This window comes from Pogoniulus pusillus, chromosome 13 (genome assembly GCF_015220805.1).
Source record: "Pogoniulus pusillus isolate bPogPus1 chromosome 13, bPogPus1.pri, whole genome shotgun sequence".
NCBI classification, from domain to species: Eukaryota; Metazoa; Chordata; class Aves; order Piciformes; family Lybiidae; genus Pogoniulus; species Pogoniulus pusillus.
Genome location: NC_087276.1, coordinates 11,669,781 through 11,687,566, shown reverse-complemented (window position 1 = coordinate 11,687,566; position 17,786 = coordinate 11,669,781). Strand labels below are relative to the sequence as shown.

The window sequence follows — 17,786 nt, the reverse complement described above, 5'->3', positions numbered from 1 at the left end:
TTTCTTAAGGCTGTGCTGTTGCCGGATGGTTTTTACCAGTCATCTCTGTCATAATTGCATTCATGGTTTTTGTATAAAAGGACATGACCCTTCTCACTGAAGTGGATTACAACACTGATATACAGTGGAGTCTACATCCATGGTTACATAAAAGAGCATCTCCATAGAGATTCAAGTATCTAAATGAGATGTAGACCTCTCGCTAATATACTGGTCCAAAGGCTACCTCTGCATCTGCTCACTTAAGAGAAAAGTAAGTTACTGCCATGGTGGATATTGCTTTGCCAGATAATCCAGACTATTAGTCTTCTGCTCTTCTTTTCAAAAAGGATTCTGAACTGTTCAGGATTTTCCAGTAATACTTTATCACCTCTTCTGTGAGGGCCGATCCACAAAGACAACAGAAACTGATACTGTGTTACAGTGATTAGAGCCAAAGCTCTAATACATTGATTTTACAGTGAACGTCCTTAATTAGCTGTGGTATGTCAGGTATTCCATGCCACCATGCATTTTAAATCAAACAAAACTACAAGATGGTGTGCTTATGGCAGTCTGTACTATGAGACAGCTTCTCTGCTAATGCTGTGGACTGACTAGATGAGATTTAGGAGCAGCCTGTGTTACCCACTGTTTCAAGGAGGCCTCCTGACACATGAAAATGTGTGAGTGGGGCTGTACAGCATCCAGGCAAAAGATGGCTCATGTACTGGGCCACTGCTTTCCATGGAATGAGAATGGAAAGGAGCAATGTCATTAGGGCTGTCACATGCCCATGGTGGACACATGCAAGGAAAAATTACTTATACTCCCTGGAAGAACTGTACATGGCTGTGGTTTTGGTTGGGATAGAGTTTTTTGTTTTGTTTTGTTTTGTTTTTTTTTGTTTTTTTTTTTTTTTTTTTTTTTTTTGTTTGTTTTGTTTTGTTTTGTTTTTTGTTTTTTGGTTTTTTTTGGTAGTAGCTAGAATAGGGCTGTGTTTGGAATTTGTGCTGGAAACAGTGTTAATAATTCAGGGTTGTTTCTGTTGTTGCTGAGCAGTGCTTACACAGTGTCAAAGTCTTTTCTACCCCTCACATCACTACACTAATAAGTAGGCTGGGGATGCACAAGAAGCTGGGAGAGGACACAGCTAGGACAGCTGACCCTGACTGATCAGAGGGTTATTCCAGACCATTTGGCACTGTGTTCAGCATATAAAGAATCTGTGATTCTGTGATGCCATTATGCTCAGCATATAAAGCCACGGGAAGGAGAAGGCCGCAAGTCGGGGAATGTTCTGAGACATGGCATTTATCTTCCCAGGTAGCTGCTACGGGTGCTGGAGCCCTGCTGTTCTGGAGATGGCTGAACACCTGCCTGCTGCTGGGAAGTGGTGAAAAAATGCCTTATTTTGCTTTGCCTGCACACATGCCTTTTGCTGTACCTATTAACCTGCCTTTATCCCAAGCCACGAATTCTCTCACACTCTTCTGTGACCTCCATCTAATAGGTAGAGTGAGAAAGTTGCCTTGTGGGGCTTAGGTATCAATGGGGTTAAATAATGACATTGATATAAACCAGCATCTATAGTTGTAAAACAATTCTTTATACAAGTCATAGGAACTTCCAAACTTTATCTTTTGACAGGATCTGTTCCTTCAAACTTCCTTAAGACTTTAGATGAACTTCCAACAAATTGAGACCTGTTTTACCAGTAACTCTACTACATCCAACTTGTTGCAATGGTTGTCACCTTTTTATTCTGGTGGCATCAGTAAGGCCCAGCTTCAGGACAAGGGTGAAGAAACCCTCCATTAGGCAAGTTCTTAATAGATTTACACCACCACGGGGTAAACTACTAAATATAATGGACATACTGAGAATGAGATCACACTAGACGTTTGACACAGACTCCTACCTGAGAGCCTGCGAGGCCCGGCACGCTATCTGCACCCAGCCTTGGGCAGGACGACCAAGGCGAGCGGCGTCTTCCCGCCCAGTGCCTGTTCCCTCACGTCCTCGCTTCTCCACTGGGCAAGGCAAGCAAGGGCGCGCATCACAAGGGAGCACTTCCCGTAAGCTTCGCCTGTCTCGGGCCCTCCGATCCCGTTCGTCGACACCCGACCAACCACTCAGGAGGAGGAACGGCCGCTTCTGGGAGGAGAAAGGAGAGGAGAGGAGGGGAGGGCCGAGCCGCTGCCACCGCCCCGCCCGTCAGCTGTTGCTGGCCGGGCCCTGCGCGCCGGGCGCCCATTGGCCGCTGTGCGGCGCCGCCCGGCCCCCAATATAAGGCGGCGCGGGTGGAGAAAGGAGCCGTCGCGCCCGCGGTGGCGCTGGTGGTTACGCTGCGGCGCGGTGAGCAGCGACGCCGCGGCTGACGGTGAGCGCCCAGGGCAGGGGGCGCGGTGGTGGTGGTGATGGTGGTATCGGCCCCGGCGCAGGGGTTGGGGCGGGTTCAGGTTCAGATGGGCGCCATGTGGGGCCAAATAGCTCGGGTGGCGTAGGGCCCGCCGTTCTATGAGCCGGGATTGGCGGGGCGGACGCGGGCCGCGTCCTGGGCAGGGTTCTGTGTCGGTCAGGATCCGGAGCCTCGAGAGCATTAGAGTAACCGTCTGTGCTTCCTGGCCTCAAACCTGCGCTGAGGCCGCCTCTTCACGGGCGTCTCCGCGGCAGAGTCGCTCTTTGTCTGCGGTGGTCCGGCGGGAGGGGTCCGCGCTCGGGCGGTGGCCTCACTGCTGAGCGGATCCGGTCGCCTCGCTGGCCCTGGGGGTTGACTCGGGACTGCCCCGGCGCGGCCTGGCCCGGGCGGCGGTTCTGGCCGCCTTCTCCTGAGCGGCCCGTGCCGCCCGCTCGCGGGCTTGTGCCCCTTGCCTTGGCGCGGTTGCGGCTGTCAGTGCCGCGCTGCAGTGACAAGGGGCTGGCTCACGGCTGGGGAGCGGCATCGGAGTGGTTGCGGGTCGTGCCCCAGCCATCCGCGCGTCTCTCGGCCCCAGGGTCTCGGCCCCCTCGCTCAGCGCCGCAGCGCTTAGTGCGAGGAGTTATGTGCGTGCTACCAAAGTCCAACCGACCACTGTATTGTTAGTCCTGGTAGTTCTGGTAACCTGAGTTGCTCGAAGTGGATCTCGCTCCTCTGAGCATCCGCAGTGTACTGTGCTGTCTTACACTCCTTTGCCCGATGCAGGTGTAGGCATCTGACAGTAGGTGTTGCTTTTAAGTAGACCTGAAGAACTCACAACAGTTTCTAAGAGTCATGCCTTGATTAGCAAGTAGGTAAAACCGTTTCCCTTGGTGCCACTACCAGCAGCTAATGGTTAGACGTAGTTATGTAACTCTGCAATGCCGATAGCAAAAGAGACCAATGTGATCCCTCTCCACGGGGGAGGAGCGAGAAGAGAGACTTGCTAGACAAGATCCAAACCCAGTATGACCTTCACTTTTCTAATAAGGTGATTCTGAAATTGACTACAAGACTCCTAGCCTGAGGTTTTGAGCTACTCAATACAGGTATGTGAGAGACTTCTGGAGTATTTGCAGTCTGAAGATCTGAGATAATAAAAAGTGCTTGAATATTAGAAGTGTATGGGTGCTACCTACCTGCTGTTAGACAAAGCCACTAAAAAATGCCAAACCACACTTTTGGAAAACTACTCAGAATGTGTAAATATGAAAAGCTTTTATGTCAGTGAACTTAGTGTTGCCATCTCATCAATTTTTCTAATATATCAAGAATTAAGCTATGCCACAGGATGTATGCAGCATGTTACTTCTGACGACCAAGTGTTAGAAGTGACCCTCTTATCGTTGGACCTCTTTTTAGGTCTCCATATAGATATGACCCTGACAAATACAAGTCCAGAGAGGGGCAGATGGTCTGTGAGCCATCCGATTTCCTCTGAAGTATATATCATGGCAATACCAGAAGCTTGCTTCTAGTTCTGCATACACTATCTGACTTGCCTGACAGAAGTTACAGCATAAACCTTGCAAGAAGGTCTGCCTACTCTTGCAGCTGTGTGCTGTTTTGGAAAATTGCAAAACTGCTGCTCTCCTGTCTCTCATCTTGCTCTTTTCTGTGAAATACTTTTTGTAGCTCAGCTTGATGTAAAGCTTTAAAAGTGATTCTTGGATAAGTGTGAGGTACTACTACACCTTCTGTGGAAGCTAACTGCTGTTCCAGTTAATGCTGTTAGCTATCAGCTTTTGCTCTAGCAGTATCCAAGCAGCTGCTCAAACAACCTGTTGGTAGACTGTCTGAAACTGATTAGCCACAGAAAAGCCTTTCTTAGGTACCTTCCTTGCTCTTCTCATAACTGTAAGGGTTGGGAGGAGATTTGAATTGAAGGCTTCTACTAAGAGCTCTTGGCTTCTAAAATATCCTCTGTCCAAGCTCCAGTTCATGCAATAATTTGGCCTTATCAGAAGAAGGTGACAGTAACTGGAGTTAATAATAGCAATGACCTCATTGTTTTAGAAGTGCTGGAGACTGCTGTATTGTAAATGCCTAATGATGGCTGGGTAGTGTGGATGCAGTACACATTCATGTGCTATTGACAGAATTACATTTTTCCAGAGAGTTTTCCTCTTATCTTCCATTGGTAATAATGATGCTCTTGTGATTAGTACGCAGGATTCATCAAATGTAATATTACTGTCATGTACAGGGAAAAGTATTTGGTACAGTTAGTAGCATGTAGTGCAAGGTGCTGTTATTTGGTCTCTTAAAGGCTTTAATATGGGAGCTTTTAAACTGAGTTGTTGCTAAATCTTTTGTTAGCTGAAAGTCACTTGGGTAGTTTTATTCTCATTTCCTCTGTCCTGCCCCATCCAACTTACTGCAGGTAAAATACTGTAATAGAAAGCATGACTCCCATCTCTCCCCTTAAAGCCCATAACTGCTTGAGGACTTCACTATATTCATATAGTTAACTATAGCAGATTAATTTCTGAAGCCTCTTCATTTATTTTGGCTTCTCTGGTAGCAGTATTTCTTTTCAGTAGCATGCCTGCAGGCATTGACAGTGAATTCCACAGCTGAAGGCCTATAACCATGGAAAATTCAGTGTAGAAACTAATGTCAGCTTTGCAGTGAATTTGTCCCCTAGCAGCTTTCTGCAATTTAAATTGCCTGTTTGTCCTTACAATTTTAAGTACAATTGTACTTACAATTTCTGGATTGGATTTTAAAAAAACTCCAAAAACTTCACAAATTAAGTTCTGAGTAGAAATTGGTGTTAAGACAAATAAGCAGTTATTTATGGGGAAATGGTTTCTAGCTGATGTTTTCACTGCTTGATTGCCCTAGGAACTGAGATAGCTGGATTGACTGGTGGAAACTACAAACAGCCTAATTTTGCTAATGAGTAAATATGTTTAGATGCTTGCTTTGATAGCAAGTGTGGTGGGAAGTGATGTCGCACTACAAGCACCACAAAATATGTATGGATGGTGTTAGAAAGACGTTTGAAGATCAGGAATTGCAGCTTTCAATGCCTTAGAGTAAAAATGCTAAATGAAGTGAATGCTGCTGCTGGTGTGCTCCTGAGCTTTTTAGCTCAGCTATGCTTTTAGGACAAGTGAGTCTGAAAGCTAGTTGTAATCTCCCTTAGATTAATTTAAAAGGATGTAGAGTAATCAGTATTTCTCCCATCAAGATGTGGACTTGGGAGACAGTTTGATTTCAGTAAGTTGGTGTTAGAAAGTAGTGAGGTCAACACAGAAACCAAAGGCCTCTCTTGCTAGTATAATTGCTGCATGCAAATATGCTGTGCTAAGGATAGAATTGAGGCTGCAGGAGAGCTTTAACTCCAGGTATACAATGACCTAAAGCCAGAAAAATAGCAGCATGAGGGAGCAACAATGCTGCAGCCTTCAGTGGCAGAACACTGCATGTGCTTAAAACACAGCTATCAAAGCTACTAAAATAACAGTGCTACTATCTCACTTGCAATCTTGCACCATTAACCAGCTGGTTTTACACAGGTGCTTAATAGCTGATCTTATGTGGGGTGCTGGCTCCAAAATCCTTGAGGGGGAAGATGTGCCTGCAAAAGGAGTAACTTCTGCATTTTATCTTATGGAGAAGTGCCTTGAGAAAGTGACCTTGAACCTTAGGGTTGCTCCTTGAGATCCTTTTCCTAGAAGGTGAATGTTCATGGAATAATAGTTAGAGATTTAGGCTTGGATTTGGCAAAGAAAGGTATTTTAGGAGGAACGTGACCGTTGCTGTTTCACATTTGGAATAGGAATTGTGTAATAGATCAGTCTTCTGTGTCTTGGAGTTCCTAATTCTCAATCTCTAATACTTTCAACCTTGCTATAAAGCACGATCACTGAGACAGGAGAGCCTAACCCAGTTAGAAGTGTAAACAATGAGAATTCAAGTATAACACCCTGCCTCAAGGACAGCTCCTGCAACTTTGTATTTACAACTGTTAACATCTCAGTTGTCTTAAAAAGCAATTGTTGTCAGTTGGTGATAATTACGCCCTTAGACTAGAAGGATGAGTCCAGTCTTCATTGTCTGTAAAGTTAGGAGCAAATCCTCTACATGGAAAGATGATCTTTGTTAAACCTGTCCTTTTGTAAATGATTAATGTGAACTTGTTCTAGAGGGAGCTGTCATGACTGAGTGTACCTGCTGGAGCAGAGGATAAAGAAACAAAACAGTTACACCCAAAGAAACCAGTAAGCCCTTCCTGCCCAATTCTATACCATGAATCTCTCTGCTTATGCTCTTGACTGGCATATGCTGTAGAATTTACCTGTTCTAGAAGCATCAGCTATGTGAGAGTTGCCAGGGACTGCAATTACCCATTCATGGAGTGCATCTGGGCCTGCAAGGCTCTTTCTAGTGCCTGCTGAGAATTATGACCGACTGGAGACTTAGACCTGATCTTTGTACAGTTTAACATCAAGATTTTTCCAAAAGGTGGAAGTAAGGGTTTAACTGCCTCAACTTCAAGCAAGCAGTAGCAGTGTTATTAAGCAGCACTTATGGTATTAAACAGGAATGCCCAAAAATAAGAAGTATGAAATAAGTGCTGTGCAGTGTTTCACACAAGGACAGCAGTAACTTTTCTGAACTGCTCCTCTTGCATGCTTTGTTCACAAAAAGCACCTTCCCAATCATGTGACTTCCTGGTCCAGCTGTATTCTTAAGGATCCCAAAAGAAATGGGAATGGCAGGCCAGTGCATATAACCTCTTAAGAGAACACCTTGTCTAAAGACAGATACCTGGCACCCTTAAAGATCCCCATTCCTCCCTCAGATGGGAACTTGCCTATCTGTTTTTCAGGTCAAAGTGAGACCATTGCAGTCTATGACTGTTAGAAGTGGGGAGGAAGAAATGCATTCTCTTACAGTCCAGGCAGATGTAGGCTGTTACCTGGATTAAACATCTTGTTTCCAAAGTTGTTCTGAATGCTGCTTGCAAAGGTCTATACCTTGCTAGCTAGTATACTTAGGTCTAAAAATAAGTTTCCCAAAAGATCCTGGTGGTACAGAGGATGGTGGTGTGCAAAGTTTCATACCTTATATAACTTGTCAACTCCAAGTCTAGCAGAGTGGTAGCATTTGCAATGCTAGTTTGAGTATTAAAAGCTGACTAAGTGAAAGTAACTGTTTAGTTGTAAGGTTATGTGCTGCACCAAACTGCTGTGGAGGAACAGTCCTAGTAGGTTTTGTTGCTGCTAGCAATTGTGCAGGCTGCAGAAGAGGCCTTGGTGCAGTGTCTGCAAAAGGAGCAAGGTAAACCATCTCTTAAGCTGTTGTGTCTAGACAAAACAGTGCTGCAGTTCAGACAGGCGGAGCTAAAAAAAACTTAGACGGAAGTCACTCTTAGTCACTCAGCTGTTCACCCTGTTGAATAAGGATTGCAGAATGGTACACCTCTCCAGCTGCAGTGGGCACACAGCTGTGCTGAGGATGTGTTGTATGCCTTGTTTCATTCTACTTGGGTGAAATCAGATCTGCAGGACTTGGTTGGCTGTAGTTTACGGGGCTGGAAGTGTAGCCAGGTTATATGCAAATAAACTGATACTGTACCCTAATGACTCTCATGTTGAGCTGATCTTTTGTGAACGAGCCCTTGCTGAAGTGACTGGCAGTGTGTACGGGTCTGCCATTTTGAGAGATTATGGAATAAACAAGTCTCTAGCTTGAGTTCTGTTGGTGAAGATACTGTGCTGTAATTGCCTTACCAATTCTAGAGCTGCATAACTTCTGTAGTATCTATTCTGTCTTTTAGTAAAAACTGTTACCTCTTAGGAGGCCAACCATGTGCTATCTTCACAAGCATGTCAACAGTTGAAATAAGCTAGACACATGAAATCTAGAGTTCACTGTGGAAACATGCATCTTCAAAGGCAGTTTGAAGGAGTAGGTTAAAATGCATAAGTGCTGTACAGCTGTGAGAAGGTCATGTGAATGATACCATCAATATAACATTGCTGAATATTTAAGACTGCACAGCTTCATTGAAGTGTTTTGTGTTTTCCACTGCAGGAGCTGGAAGATGCAGCAAGCCTGACAGTGAAGACAGAAGAATCTCCTAAAAGAAGTCAGAACAATCTGAAATATTGACCATGTCTATGGACCATAGTCCCACCACTGGAGTGGTGACTGTTATTGTTATTTTGATTGCTATTGCAGCTCTTGGTGCCTTGATACTGGGCTGCTGGTGTTACTTGCATCTGCAGAGGATCAGCCAGTCAGAAGATGAGGAAAGCATTGTAGGTGAAGGAGAAACCAAAGAGCCTTTTCTTCTGGTACAGTACTCTGCTAAAGGACCTTGTGTAGAGAGAAAAGCTAAGCTAACTCCAAATGGCACAGAAGCACATAGCTAACCTGGAGCAACACATGGACGTGGACTATGTTTATGTGTAACCAGTAGAAGAATCTGTATACTGTGAAGAACCTGGTCACATGCACACTATTCATCAGAAAACACCCTAATGAGGATTAGACAAGCTTTGTTTGCATCTGCATGCACTGAGAAGTTGCACTTTGCATCAAGTCTGTATCCGAATTCCTGTGACAGGAGCTGACTCACCTGGCATAATGTCCATTGCTGGCAATGGACACAGGATACACTGGTGTGAAGAGACTACTAGCATTATTTGTTAATTGAATGTTTAGCTGAGGCTATTTTGATGGAGTTACTACTGTAATGTGAACTACTTTACAACTGTGATCTGTAAATAGGCTGTATGAAGCTTTTTGCTTTTGTTCCACAACATGGCAATTACATCATGTTACTGTACATAACACACAAGAAGACTCCTAAACCACAACTGTAGGTGAGATTCCAGACCTTCAACACCACATCTGCAGTGGAAGTGTGCTTGTGTTACTAACTTGAGTATACAGCCATGAACTCAGAACTCCTCTTAACAGTTTGTTGGACTGATGCAGAATACTTTCAAAAGTAGTAAGCCTTCAGTGACATGAGGGAGGAAGCACAGAAGCTGCAAGAAAGGAATTGATTTCCTTTAGTTGTAGCTGAGTAGATTAAGCTTTTGTCTGCTAGAACTGAGTTCTAGAAGTATGTAGATGGAAACTGCCATTTGGACATATTCTAAACTGGAAACTAATGATGGATACTGAACCCTCAGGCATGGTCCAGAAGGTTTCCAGGAGTTTTAAAATGGCAGTAGAGCAGGATTTTCTCTTCTGTAGGTCTGCATGCTGAAACTGTGTGGCTACTTAGTAAAACTGGCAAAAATGCCACTAGTGCAGATTTTTCCTAGAATCCCTGGCTTCTCTACAGTTAGGATATATGCCAACAGCCTGTTGTAAAAAGGCATTTTACTCTGCAGTCAACTATAGAATTCAGTTAATCCTGTAGATAACTCTTGATTTAACTGTATTACTAAAAGATAAGTTTCAGTCTTTCCTATAAAGACAAATGTGGACAGGAGCAAGGAAGATTATTAGCCAGTTGGTATAAGTTTTTAGCTAGTGAAGGCTTTCCAGCAAAAGGACATCTCATTTCCGGCTCAGTGCTGTAGAGCTGGGAATAGTAAAAATGTGTTAAATGTGCAGCTTTGGACCTCAGAGGTTTGGGGGAAGGGAGAGCAGAAAGAGAATAAATAACACTGAGCCACCAATGCCCGCTTACATATTCTAGAGCTCTTGCTGTAGGCTCACACGCTTTGAGGCTGTTGACCTGGTTTTTGTGACTTTATAAATAGCTTCCTTTGCCTTCTGAAATTTATAAACAATTGCCTAGGAGAAAAAGCTGCTGTAAATCTGTGCCCTGAGATCAGTTACAAATACTGGAGTCAAAGTTCTTCATCTCTTTGAAGCATTAGATTTACTGCTTGTACCTGTGCATATGGAATAACCAAGTAACACAGGCTCAGCAAGCTTGCTTCAGAATTGTAGCTCTATGCAAGACAATGGCCTAGACCAAGTTTTGCCCTTTCTTCTACAGTAAGATGCTGATGTGCATTTTTAGTGCTACATTTGCCTTTTAATTGAAGGTTATAGTTTGAAGCAGAATTAATCCTGTCAGTAGCAAAAAGCTCCTCCTGTTGCCTCTGAGAACAGCTGATAGCAGGCTGTTCTTACTCTGGTACATGCTTTTAAGATACTAGTCTGAGACTTGCATGTATAGCCAGACTCATGCACTGAACTTGCTGTGTTCTAGACCTCTTAGAAATCAAAGAGAAAAGGATTAATTCAGTAAGACTTTTAGTTTTCAGTAAGGAACAGTTCACACATGGCTCTTGCAGATTTTTCAAGACAGTCAGATAACTGGTATACAAAAGTGATGAAGTGCTGAAGTTCTATAATAGAATAGTTGTAGCAAGATGATGTTGTCCATTCAAGTTTACTGATTACACAGATGAAGTATCTTTTAATTCAAAGACAATGCAGTGTAAAGGGCAAACTTCAGAAATTTATATGTGGAAGTATAAATCAAAGGTCTGATTTCTCTTTCAGCAGCTATAAGAGAAAGCCAGTGAAAAAATAACTGCTCCTGAAGTCAGAGGTGCTTCATACTCCTGCCCCTTAAAAACCAGCATCTTTAATTTAAATGGATAGGATTTACAAGTTAGTGCAATAGTAAAGTGCAGAAAGTGTTTTCCATTCTCCTCTTCTTTTTAGATGTGGGTATTAAGTAATTGTTCAAGTATACAAAAATATCCCATTTGATTTTTCTTTTCCTAGATGATATAGGGGAAGAAGTCTTTTTATTTACAATGAATTTCAATAAAATTTGCATAAATACCTACCCTATACTGCATCATTTGACTGTGTAAGCAATCATACTGTCCTGTTTCCACTACTGTGCTCTGTGTTTATGGTATCCATGTTATCAATCCTTTCTTCTTCTGATGTGGCAGTACCTGTTGAAACTGATACATCATGATCTTCAGAAATTGTCTGCTCTGACAGAAGAGATTCTTTAATTTCCTCTTCGCTTTGTAGCTTTCCTTCCCTTGATGCCACCAGGATTCTCAGCAAAGTATTTGCTTTAAGGAGGTTTTCCGATGCATCAGCTAATTCTTGAAGCTTTTCAGCCATTTCTAATAATTCCTTATTCTTCTGGTCATATGTGGCCTGTAGCTGCTCACTATGGAGCTGCAGAGTCCTGTGCTGCTTTTCTAGTGTGTGTTTTTCCTGCTGTAGTCTGTGTTCCTCTCTCCTAGCTTCAGAAAGCTGTGCTTCAAGCTGGTCATGGGCCTGATGAAGTGCCCTAATTTCTGATCTTAACTTCTGAATTTCTCTCTCTAGGTGGGAGATGTGTCCTTGCTGTAGAACTGTCCCCTTATGTAGGCATTCTTTGGTACAGGGCTCTGATGAAGAAAGACTTGAGTGATGTAAAATAAATTTAAGGAGATTAGGAAGGTTAACTGGAAAGTCTTCAGGGAACTTCACACTTTGCTCCTTCCTAGGAAGACAAGTTTAATACTGTTAGGTAAGGTTGAACAGTAGATATTTAAGTAAACAAGTCTTTCATCAAAAATGGCTAATAGAGCAGTTGGGAGAAAACTGAACTCATGTAATGAAAAGCACACTGTTTTCTTTCGATTAACATTTTAAACTGTATTCCAGAGTGGGTGCTCTAAGAGTCTCTGCACTGGACTGCTATTTGTGTGATAACAAGACTGAGATAAAATGACTTTGTGGGAACACAGGGAAGATGCTGAGTATTGGAGGAAACTTCACTTACCTAAGTTGTGTTACTGCTTAAAGCCTAGCTCAAGCAGCTTTTAAATGCCAGAAAACCCTTTTCATCCAGTTATACATTACACACTGCCCCTTTGCATGGTACAGCAAACTAGGCCCTTCTTCAGAAGTGAAGGGGAAAGTCACTTGATTGATTTCCAAATAGTATGTCGGGGCTCAAAACAATGATCTTAAAGCTATCACTACAACAATATTTGGAAATGAGTTTCTTCTTCCAGTCACAGAATTTGTCACATTATTCCAGGGGATGTCTAGTAGCTCTTCAGCTTATGCTACTTAACCTAATGAGGTAGAAGACAACAGCATTCAACTACTACTTGTCCCAGCTGTCAGTAGCACCTCACAAGGTGCCTCAGCTCAACTAAAATTGAGACAGTGCATCTTCAAACCAGCAGGTCATCTGCTTATAGCCACTCAAGCCAGCCAAAACAAATGACAGTTCTGCACATTGTCTGGTATTCAAACTCTGAGACTCAATGGAATCTATAGAATTCAACCAGTAGCTGGATTTCAGGCATTGCAGCTTTTCCTAAGCAGCAGATGAAGGTAATGCTGTCTTCATACAGACAGGCACATATCCTGGAAATATTCCAACAGAGTTCCTGCTCAATTAGCCTAGGGCATAGGAATGTGGCAGAGAGACTGATCTGAGGCTGATTTGCAAAGCTTACTGAACAAAGTAAGGGAGGTGATGAGTTAGAGTGACTCAGAATACATGCTGATACGTAACTGAAACTATTTCTATACTGAATTTAAACCTGTGCCTTTTTTTTTTACAATTCAAAACATGAATTTGAAGATTTTGTGGCAGGTAACACACTGCAGTACAGAAGTTTGAATTACCCCTTGCTGATAGAGCTCTTGAGGGAGAAGACTGGAAATCAAAGTTGTAATTTTACATTGCAAAGAGAGGCACATATTTATTACAGCACTTGTTTGTGTTTTCTTTGCATGAAAAACAATTGTGTAAGACAATGTCTTTTACCCTGGACCTACCCTTAGAGCCTTTCTCTACCTCACCCTTCTTTTCTTTCTATTTTTCACCCATTCATGAACTGATTTCCTTCCTCCAGCTCTGCTTTCTTTTATCATCTCAGAAATTATTCTCAATCCTAATTGTCTCCTTGAAACTACACTTCCCTGTCCTATACTCTTATTTCTTGGCTCATTCTCTGAGGTCTTGCTTGGCGTATACAGTTTCACTTCAACAGCATGTACACCTTGTTTTACCACTAATCTCTGGATAGTTTCCTCTGTAGATGATGGATTGCTACTGAAGCTTCATTTGTTTTCTGTTTTCAAGAAACAATGCAAGGCTTTGAAGTGCCAACAAATGTACTTTTCTCCTGTGAAGAAGTCCAGCACTTGTTACTGAGTCTGAATGAAAACAAAAATATTTTGGCAATATGCATAAAATCCCACGATGTAATTCTACAGTGTCTGTACTATAATATCTACGCACAGCAGTGCTGCCTAATTTTTTTTATTACTACTAAAAAGAATGCTTGTGAAATAGTGAAGTGGCTAGTAGGTGTTTTAAGAAAGAAAAACAGGTATTTCAATAATCACAGTGTTAGATTACACAGGAAGTTCTTACATGACATAACTTTACTTTCAAGTATGGTTTTCACTTGAAGAGATTCTCATTTCTCTGCAAAAGCCAAACCTTAGAACCATGAGAGAAATGCACTTGTTTGAGCAACCCACACTCCAAAGTTTCTCTGTAGTATGATTAATGTAAGTGTAATCAGAGAAATGAGGAAGAAATAAAAATCCACAAATGAGGATCACCATGCTATTTCGAGAGGATACATAAACCCTCCTTCTGTAGTCAGATTCTCTGCCTTCTTTTTGGTTTAAGATAATTGTTTTACTTTAAAAATACATTTTGAAAAATCTCTGTAATAAAACTCTTCTGGTTGTGGTTTTTCTTTCCCTATTAAGCAAGACTAAACTTGGGGATTGCACTGCCTACTTTTCATCTGTGCTTATTTTTATTCAGTAAAACATAACAAACAAATCTCCACATTTTACTGCAAGAATCCATTATAATATTCTTTGAGAACTCAGTTTGAAGTGATTAAATACAAATTGTACTAGATCCCTGCTGCAACACCATCTAGAAAAATTTCCCCTTTTCCTCCTTCCAGTAGTCAGTTTATCTGGACCATGCCAAAATTTTAAATACAAAAATATAATGAGGGAAATTAACTGAAGAACAAAGTTGGTAATGCTGGTGTTCATAATTAAAGACTTACAATTAAAGACCTTGGGAGAAAATACTCATTTTCTGCATATCATCAGCTGTCCACATATGTTGAGGGTTTGTTGGTTGTTTTGTTCTTGTTTTAATCAGAATATGTGTAAAGTAAGAGCATATACATAGAAATGAATATCTGGCTTTTTCCTCCACTAAGACATATAACCAGATAACTATTTTAACTTAGTAAAATGAAAGTTAAAAACCCATAGGGAAGGCATTTCATTACCTCTGGCGAGGAAAAAGTAAAATGGTGGGGAGATGATCTGTCATAAATTCCCACGGAAGGTCATTTCGAGTGATATCAATCCTGTTAAGAAGAGAAGCAATGATAAGAAAACAGGCAGGTGAACAATCTGTATTTTCTTCTGAAACTCCCTTTTAGTGATTGGAAAGAAGTAAATGCAAGTATGTGAAAGCAGAAAATCTAAATGGTTATGTCAAAAATGTGTTGTGCATGTGAGTCAGCAGAATTCATTACCAATATAATGAATTTCAGTTTAACACATATCTGTAGAGGTTTATTTGCTAGAAAAATACAGTATTTAAGCTGTTCTCACTCAGCAATTAAATCTCAGTCTCCCATCTGGTGCAAACCTTCCTTTTCCAAAACAAACAGACCTGGCCAACAGTTTCACCAACACCAGACTGAAGCTTTTTTCTCTTCTTTAACCTGATCCTCAATTACAGCTCTATATCTAGTTCCCCTTCAAGTAGTTTTGTGAGAAAAAAGTAATAATTTTCTAGGCTAATGACCTCAATGGAGTTACATTATTCTAGAGAGATGAAATTAGAATTTTTTTACCTTGCCACAATGAAATTATCTGGAGGTAAAAGCCGAGCAAGTTGAATAAAGATGTGATTTAGAGAAGCACAGAATCCACACCATGGTGCGTAATAGAGCAGCAACACATTCTGGAAAATTAAACAGAGATGGATTTTATTATCTCTTGCAGTTATTCTGCAGTAGAAGACTAGTCTTCACAACCTCTAAAACTCAGAACCCTTAAAATGTGAAAGGGAAGCATAATACAGTTTATTAATGTCACAATATAAGCCATTTACTGATACTCCTGTTTCCACAAAGGGGAAAAAAATCCCCACCTCTTCTCCCACCCTGAGAGAAACCTCCAAGCCCCAATAAACCTTGAACCACAGCAGAAACCTGTTAGGGAATCAGCTGCACTGACCTTTTATTTTACACCAAATGATCTTTTGCAGACATGCTTAAGATCATACTGTTCCAAACTGCCTTTTTAAGAGAAATCTAAGCTGAATTGTTACAAAATAACATATTTTATGATATAAGAAACACACATAAAAGCAAAAAAGAACAAGACCCACTCCTCAAAAGTCTGAACACATTTTCAGTAGTGAGGTGTACCTTTTCACTCAAAAACACAGTTTCATGAAAGGTATGAGTAGTCACTTCTCTGATTACATGCTGTCCATGAAAATGAACTGAATGGTCATCCACAAGATGCCTTCTCAAGGGACTGTAGAGAATACTGAAATTTTTTATGAAGTTCTCTGAAATGAAATTGATACATAATGAAGTTGCTTCAGTCTCACAAATACATGATTTTGGCAGTTTTTACACTGGAATTCCGAAGAGCTTTACAGAGAAAAGAAGTTAAAACCTGGTTTCATGTCATTAATTTTTGATAGTTTGGTATCAACTCTTGGGTAAGCAAGATGTAAAAAGAAGAAAATTTCACCTTTGCTTTTGTTTTACTCATTACAGACATCTTCAATTGCCACACAACTCTTTAATCTTCCTTCTGCACCTACTCAATGTACTGTAATTCCCTGCCCTCCAAATCTAACCACACACCTGGTAAGACAGCAATACTATCCTCTCACCAGTTCTCACTTTCTACACAGCATTGAAGCATTTAGCCCTTATCTTGGAGACTCAACTTATTTTCACATTTATATGAATTCATTCTTTCAGTTTTAATTACTTTCCCTGTAATTCTCTTTTTGATTTAGACCTTTACATACTGTGCAATTCCCATGCCAGTAAGACCAGCCACCTTCTGTTGAACAGTGACCACTTTCCTCTTTCATTCAACTTTCTCCTTCAAGATATTTAACAAGTAACTGGCCAGTGGCAAAACTTCATAAAGGAGCTCCAAAGCCCTCAACAACCTACAGCTACATTAGCCTGAGCCTGGATCTTGCTCTCTAGATTGCTGCAAGGTATTGACTTTATCTTGACAATTTAGATAAATATTTTTATAAGCATTAAAAAAATAGGAGTACTCAATAATCAAGGCCAAAAAAAAATAACATCAAATTATTTTACTAAACAGAAACATTCTGTCTGGTACTTCCAATCCAAAACCTAGGCCTGAGTAAAACTTGTACCTATGTACAACAGTGCCAAATGCCAGATCACCAAAGTCGTATCTCGGAAATGCAAACAGCAGTACATTTCACTTTATATTTTGAAATTCTCACACCACTTTTTTCTTTGCAGATGTCCAAATTTGGAACATCCATGAATGATTAAGTTGTAACTGAAAGAAGGGTGGGGTAGTTAAATTATGTAAAAACTGAACAGTGTTAAAGATAGGAAAAGACAAATGTGTTTTAAAATACCAAAAGTTAGGAGGCTTAAAGTAAAATAAAATATAAACCCCACAAGAACTAAATATAAAACATGGTAACTCCTTGGCAAAAAAACACAAAAATTCACTCGAAGTTCAAATGACTTGAAATATAAATGTACCAAGTGTTACTCAGCTGAGAAACCCTCATCATGCTCAGGAAACCCTAAAAGAAGTTTGAAACAGAAAATGCTAGGAGCAGAAAGGGGAAGGAAATTTAACTCCTTTTATGGTCACTGTGGTTTCTGTTTGTTCTTCCTGAGTGCTTTTCTGGGGGCTGGGAAGGAAAGAGAATACAAGGCTGGGTGTGATCCTTTATAAGAGCATGGTTATTTATTCTACATACTTCTTCACTTATAACAATGGAAACATAATAATGCTGTAAGAACTACACTGACATACCTTCCTGAAGAATTTAATACTGTGTTCACCTGAATTTACTTCTGTGTTTACTCATGCTGCTACCATTCAAACCTCTTGTATTTTCTGAAGGTAGATTCAAGTTTTTCACACCATCATGACAGGTAAATGCATATGGTCAGGCATGTTGTGTCATCTGCAATAACCTGCAAATTAACTAGAACTGTGATCATTGAGTTGGTTGCGTTTTTGGTTTTGTGTTCTCCTCCAATTCAGCCAGGAAATAGAGCAGTGACAGGTTTGGCCAAAATCACTTCAGCACGCTATCCTGAAAACACACATGCTTTTCCAAAGAAATTAAAACCCACTTAGAGGT

General features: G+C 41.2%; 2 protein-coding genes across 4 annotated transcripts in view; one reads left to right on the top strand and one right to left on the bottom strand.

Annotated features, from left to right (window-relative positions):
* The first annotated feature begins 2,254 nt into the window (after nucleotides 1-2,254).
* SNN (stannin) lies at nucleotides 2,255-14,088 on the top strand. The gene is made up of 2 exons (XM_064152994.1): nucleotides 2,255-2,362; nucleotides 8,486-14,088. Exon 2 carries the CDS (start codon nucleotides 8,566-8,568, stop codon nucleotides 8,824-8,826), a length of 261 nt encoding a protein of 86 aa, XP_064009064.1. The 5' UTR covers nucleotides 2,255-2,362; nucleotides 8,486-8,565; the 3' UTR covers nucleotides 8,827-14,088.
* The window catches only part of TXNDC11 (thioredoxin domain containing 11), a 27,227-nt gene continuing 20,099 nt past the window's right edge, over nucleotides 10,659-17,786 (bottom strand). For all 3 annotated transcript variants that reach the window (XM_064152981.1, XM_064152984.1, XM_064152983.1), the window contains 4 exons: nucleotides 15,823-15,968; nucleotides 15,244-15,353; nucleotides 14,668-14,748; nucleotides 10,659-11,879 (listed from right to left, as the gene is read on the bottom strand). In XM_064152981.1, the coding sequence (XP_064009051.1) occupies nucleotides 11,252-11,879; nucleotides 14,668-14,748; nucleotides 15,244-15,353; nucleotides 15,823-15,968 (965 nt within the window). In that variant the 3' untranslated portion in view covers nucleotides 10,659-11,251. The remainder of the gene's footprint in view (nucleotides 11,880-14,667; nucleotides 14,749-15,243; nucleotides 15,354-15,822; nucleotides 15,969-17,786) is intronic.

Excerpts from the sequence above, each read along its gene's own strand:
- SNN (XM_064152994.1), top strand. The coding sequence starts at position 8,566 with ATGTCTATGGACCATAGTCCCACCACTGGAGTGGTGACTGTTATTGTT.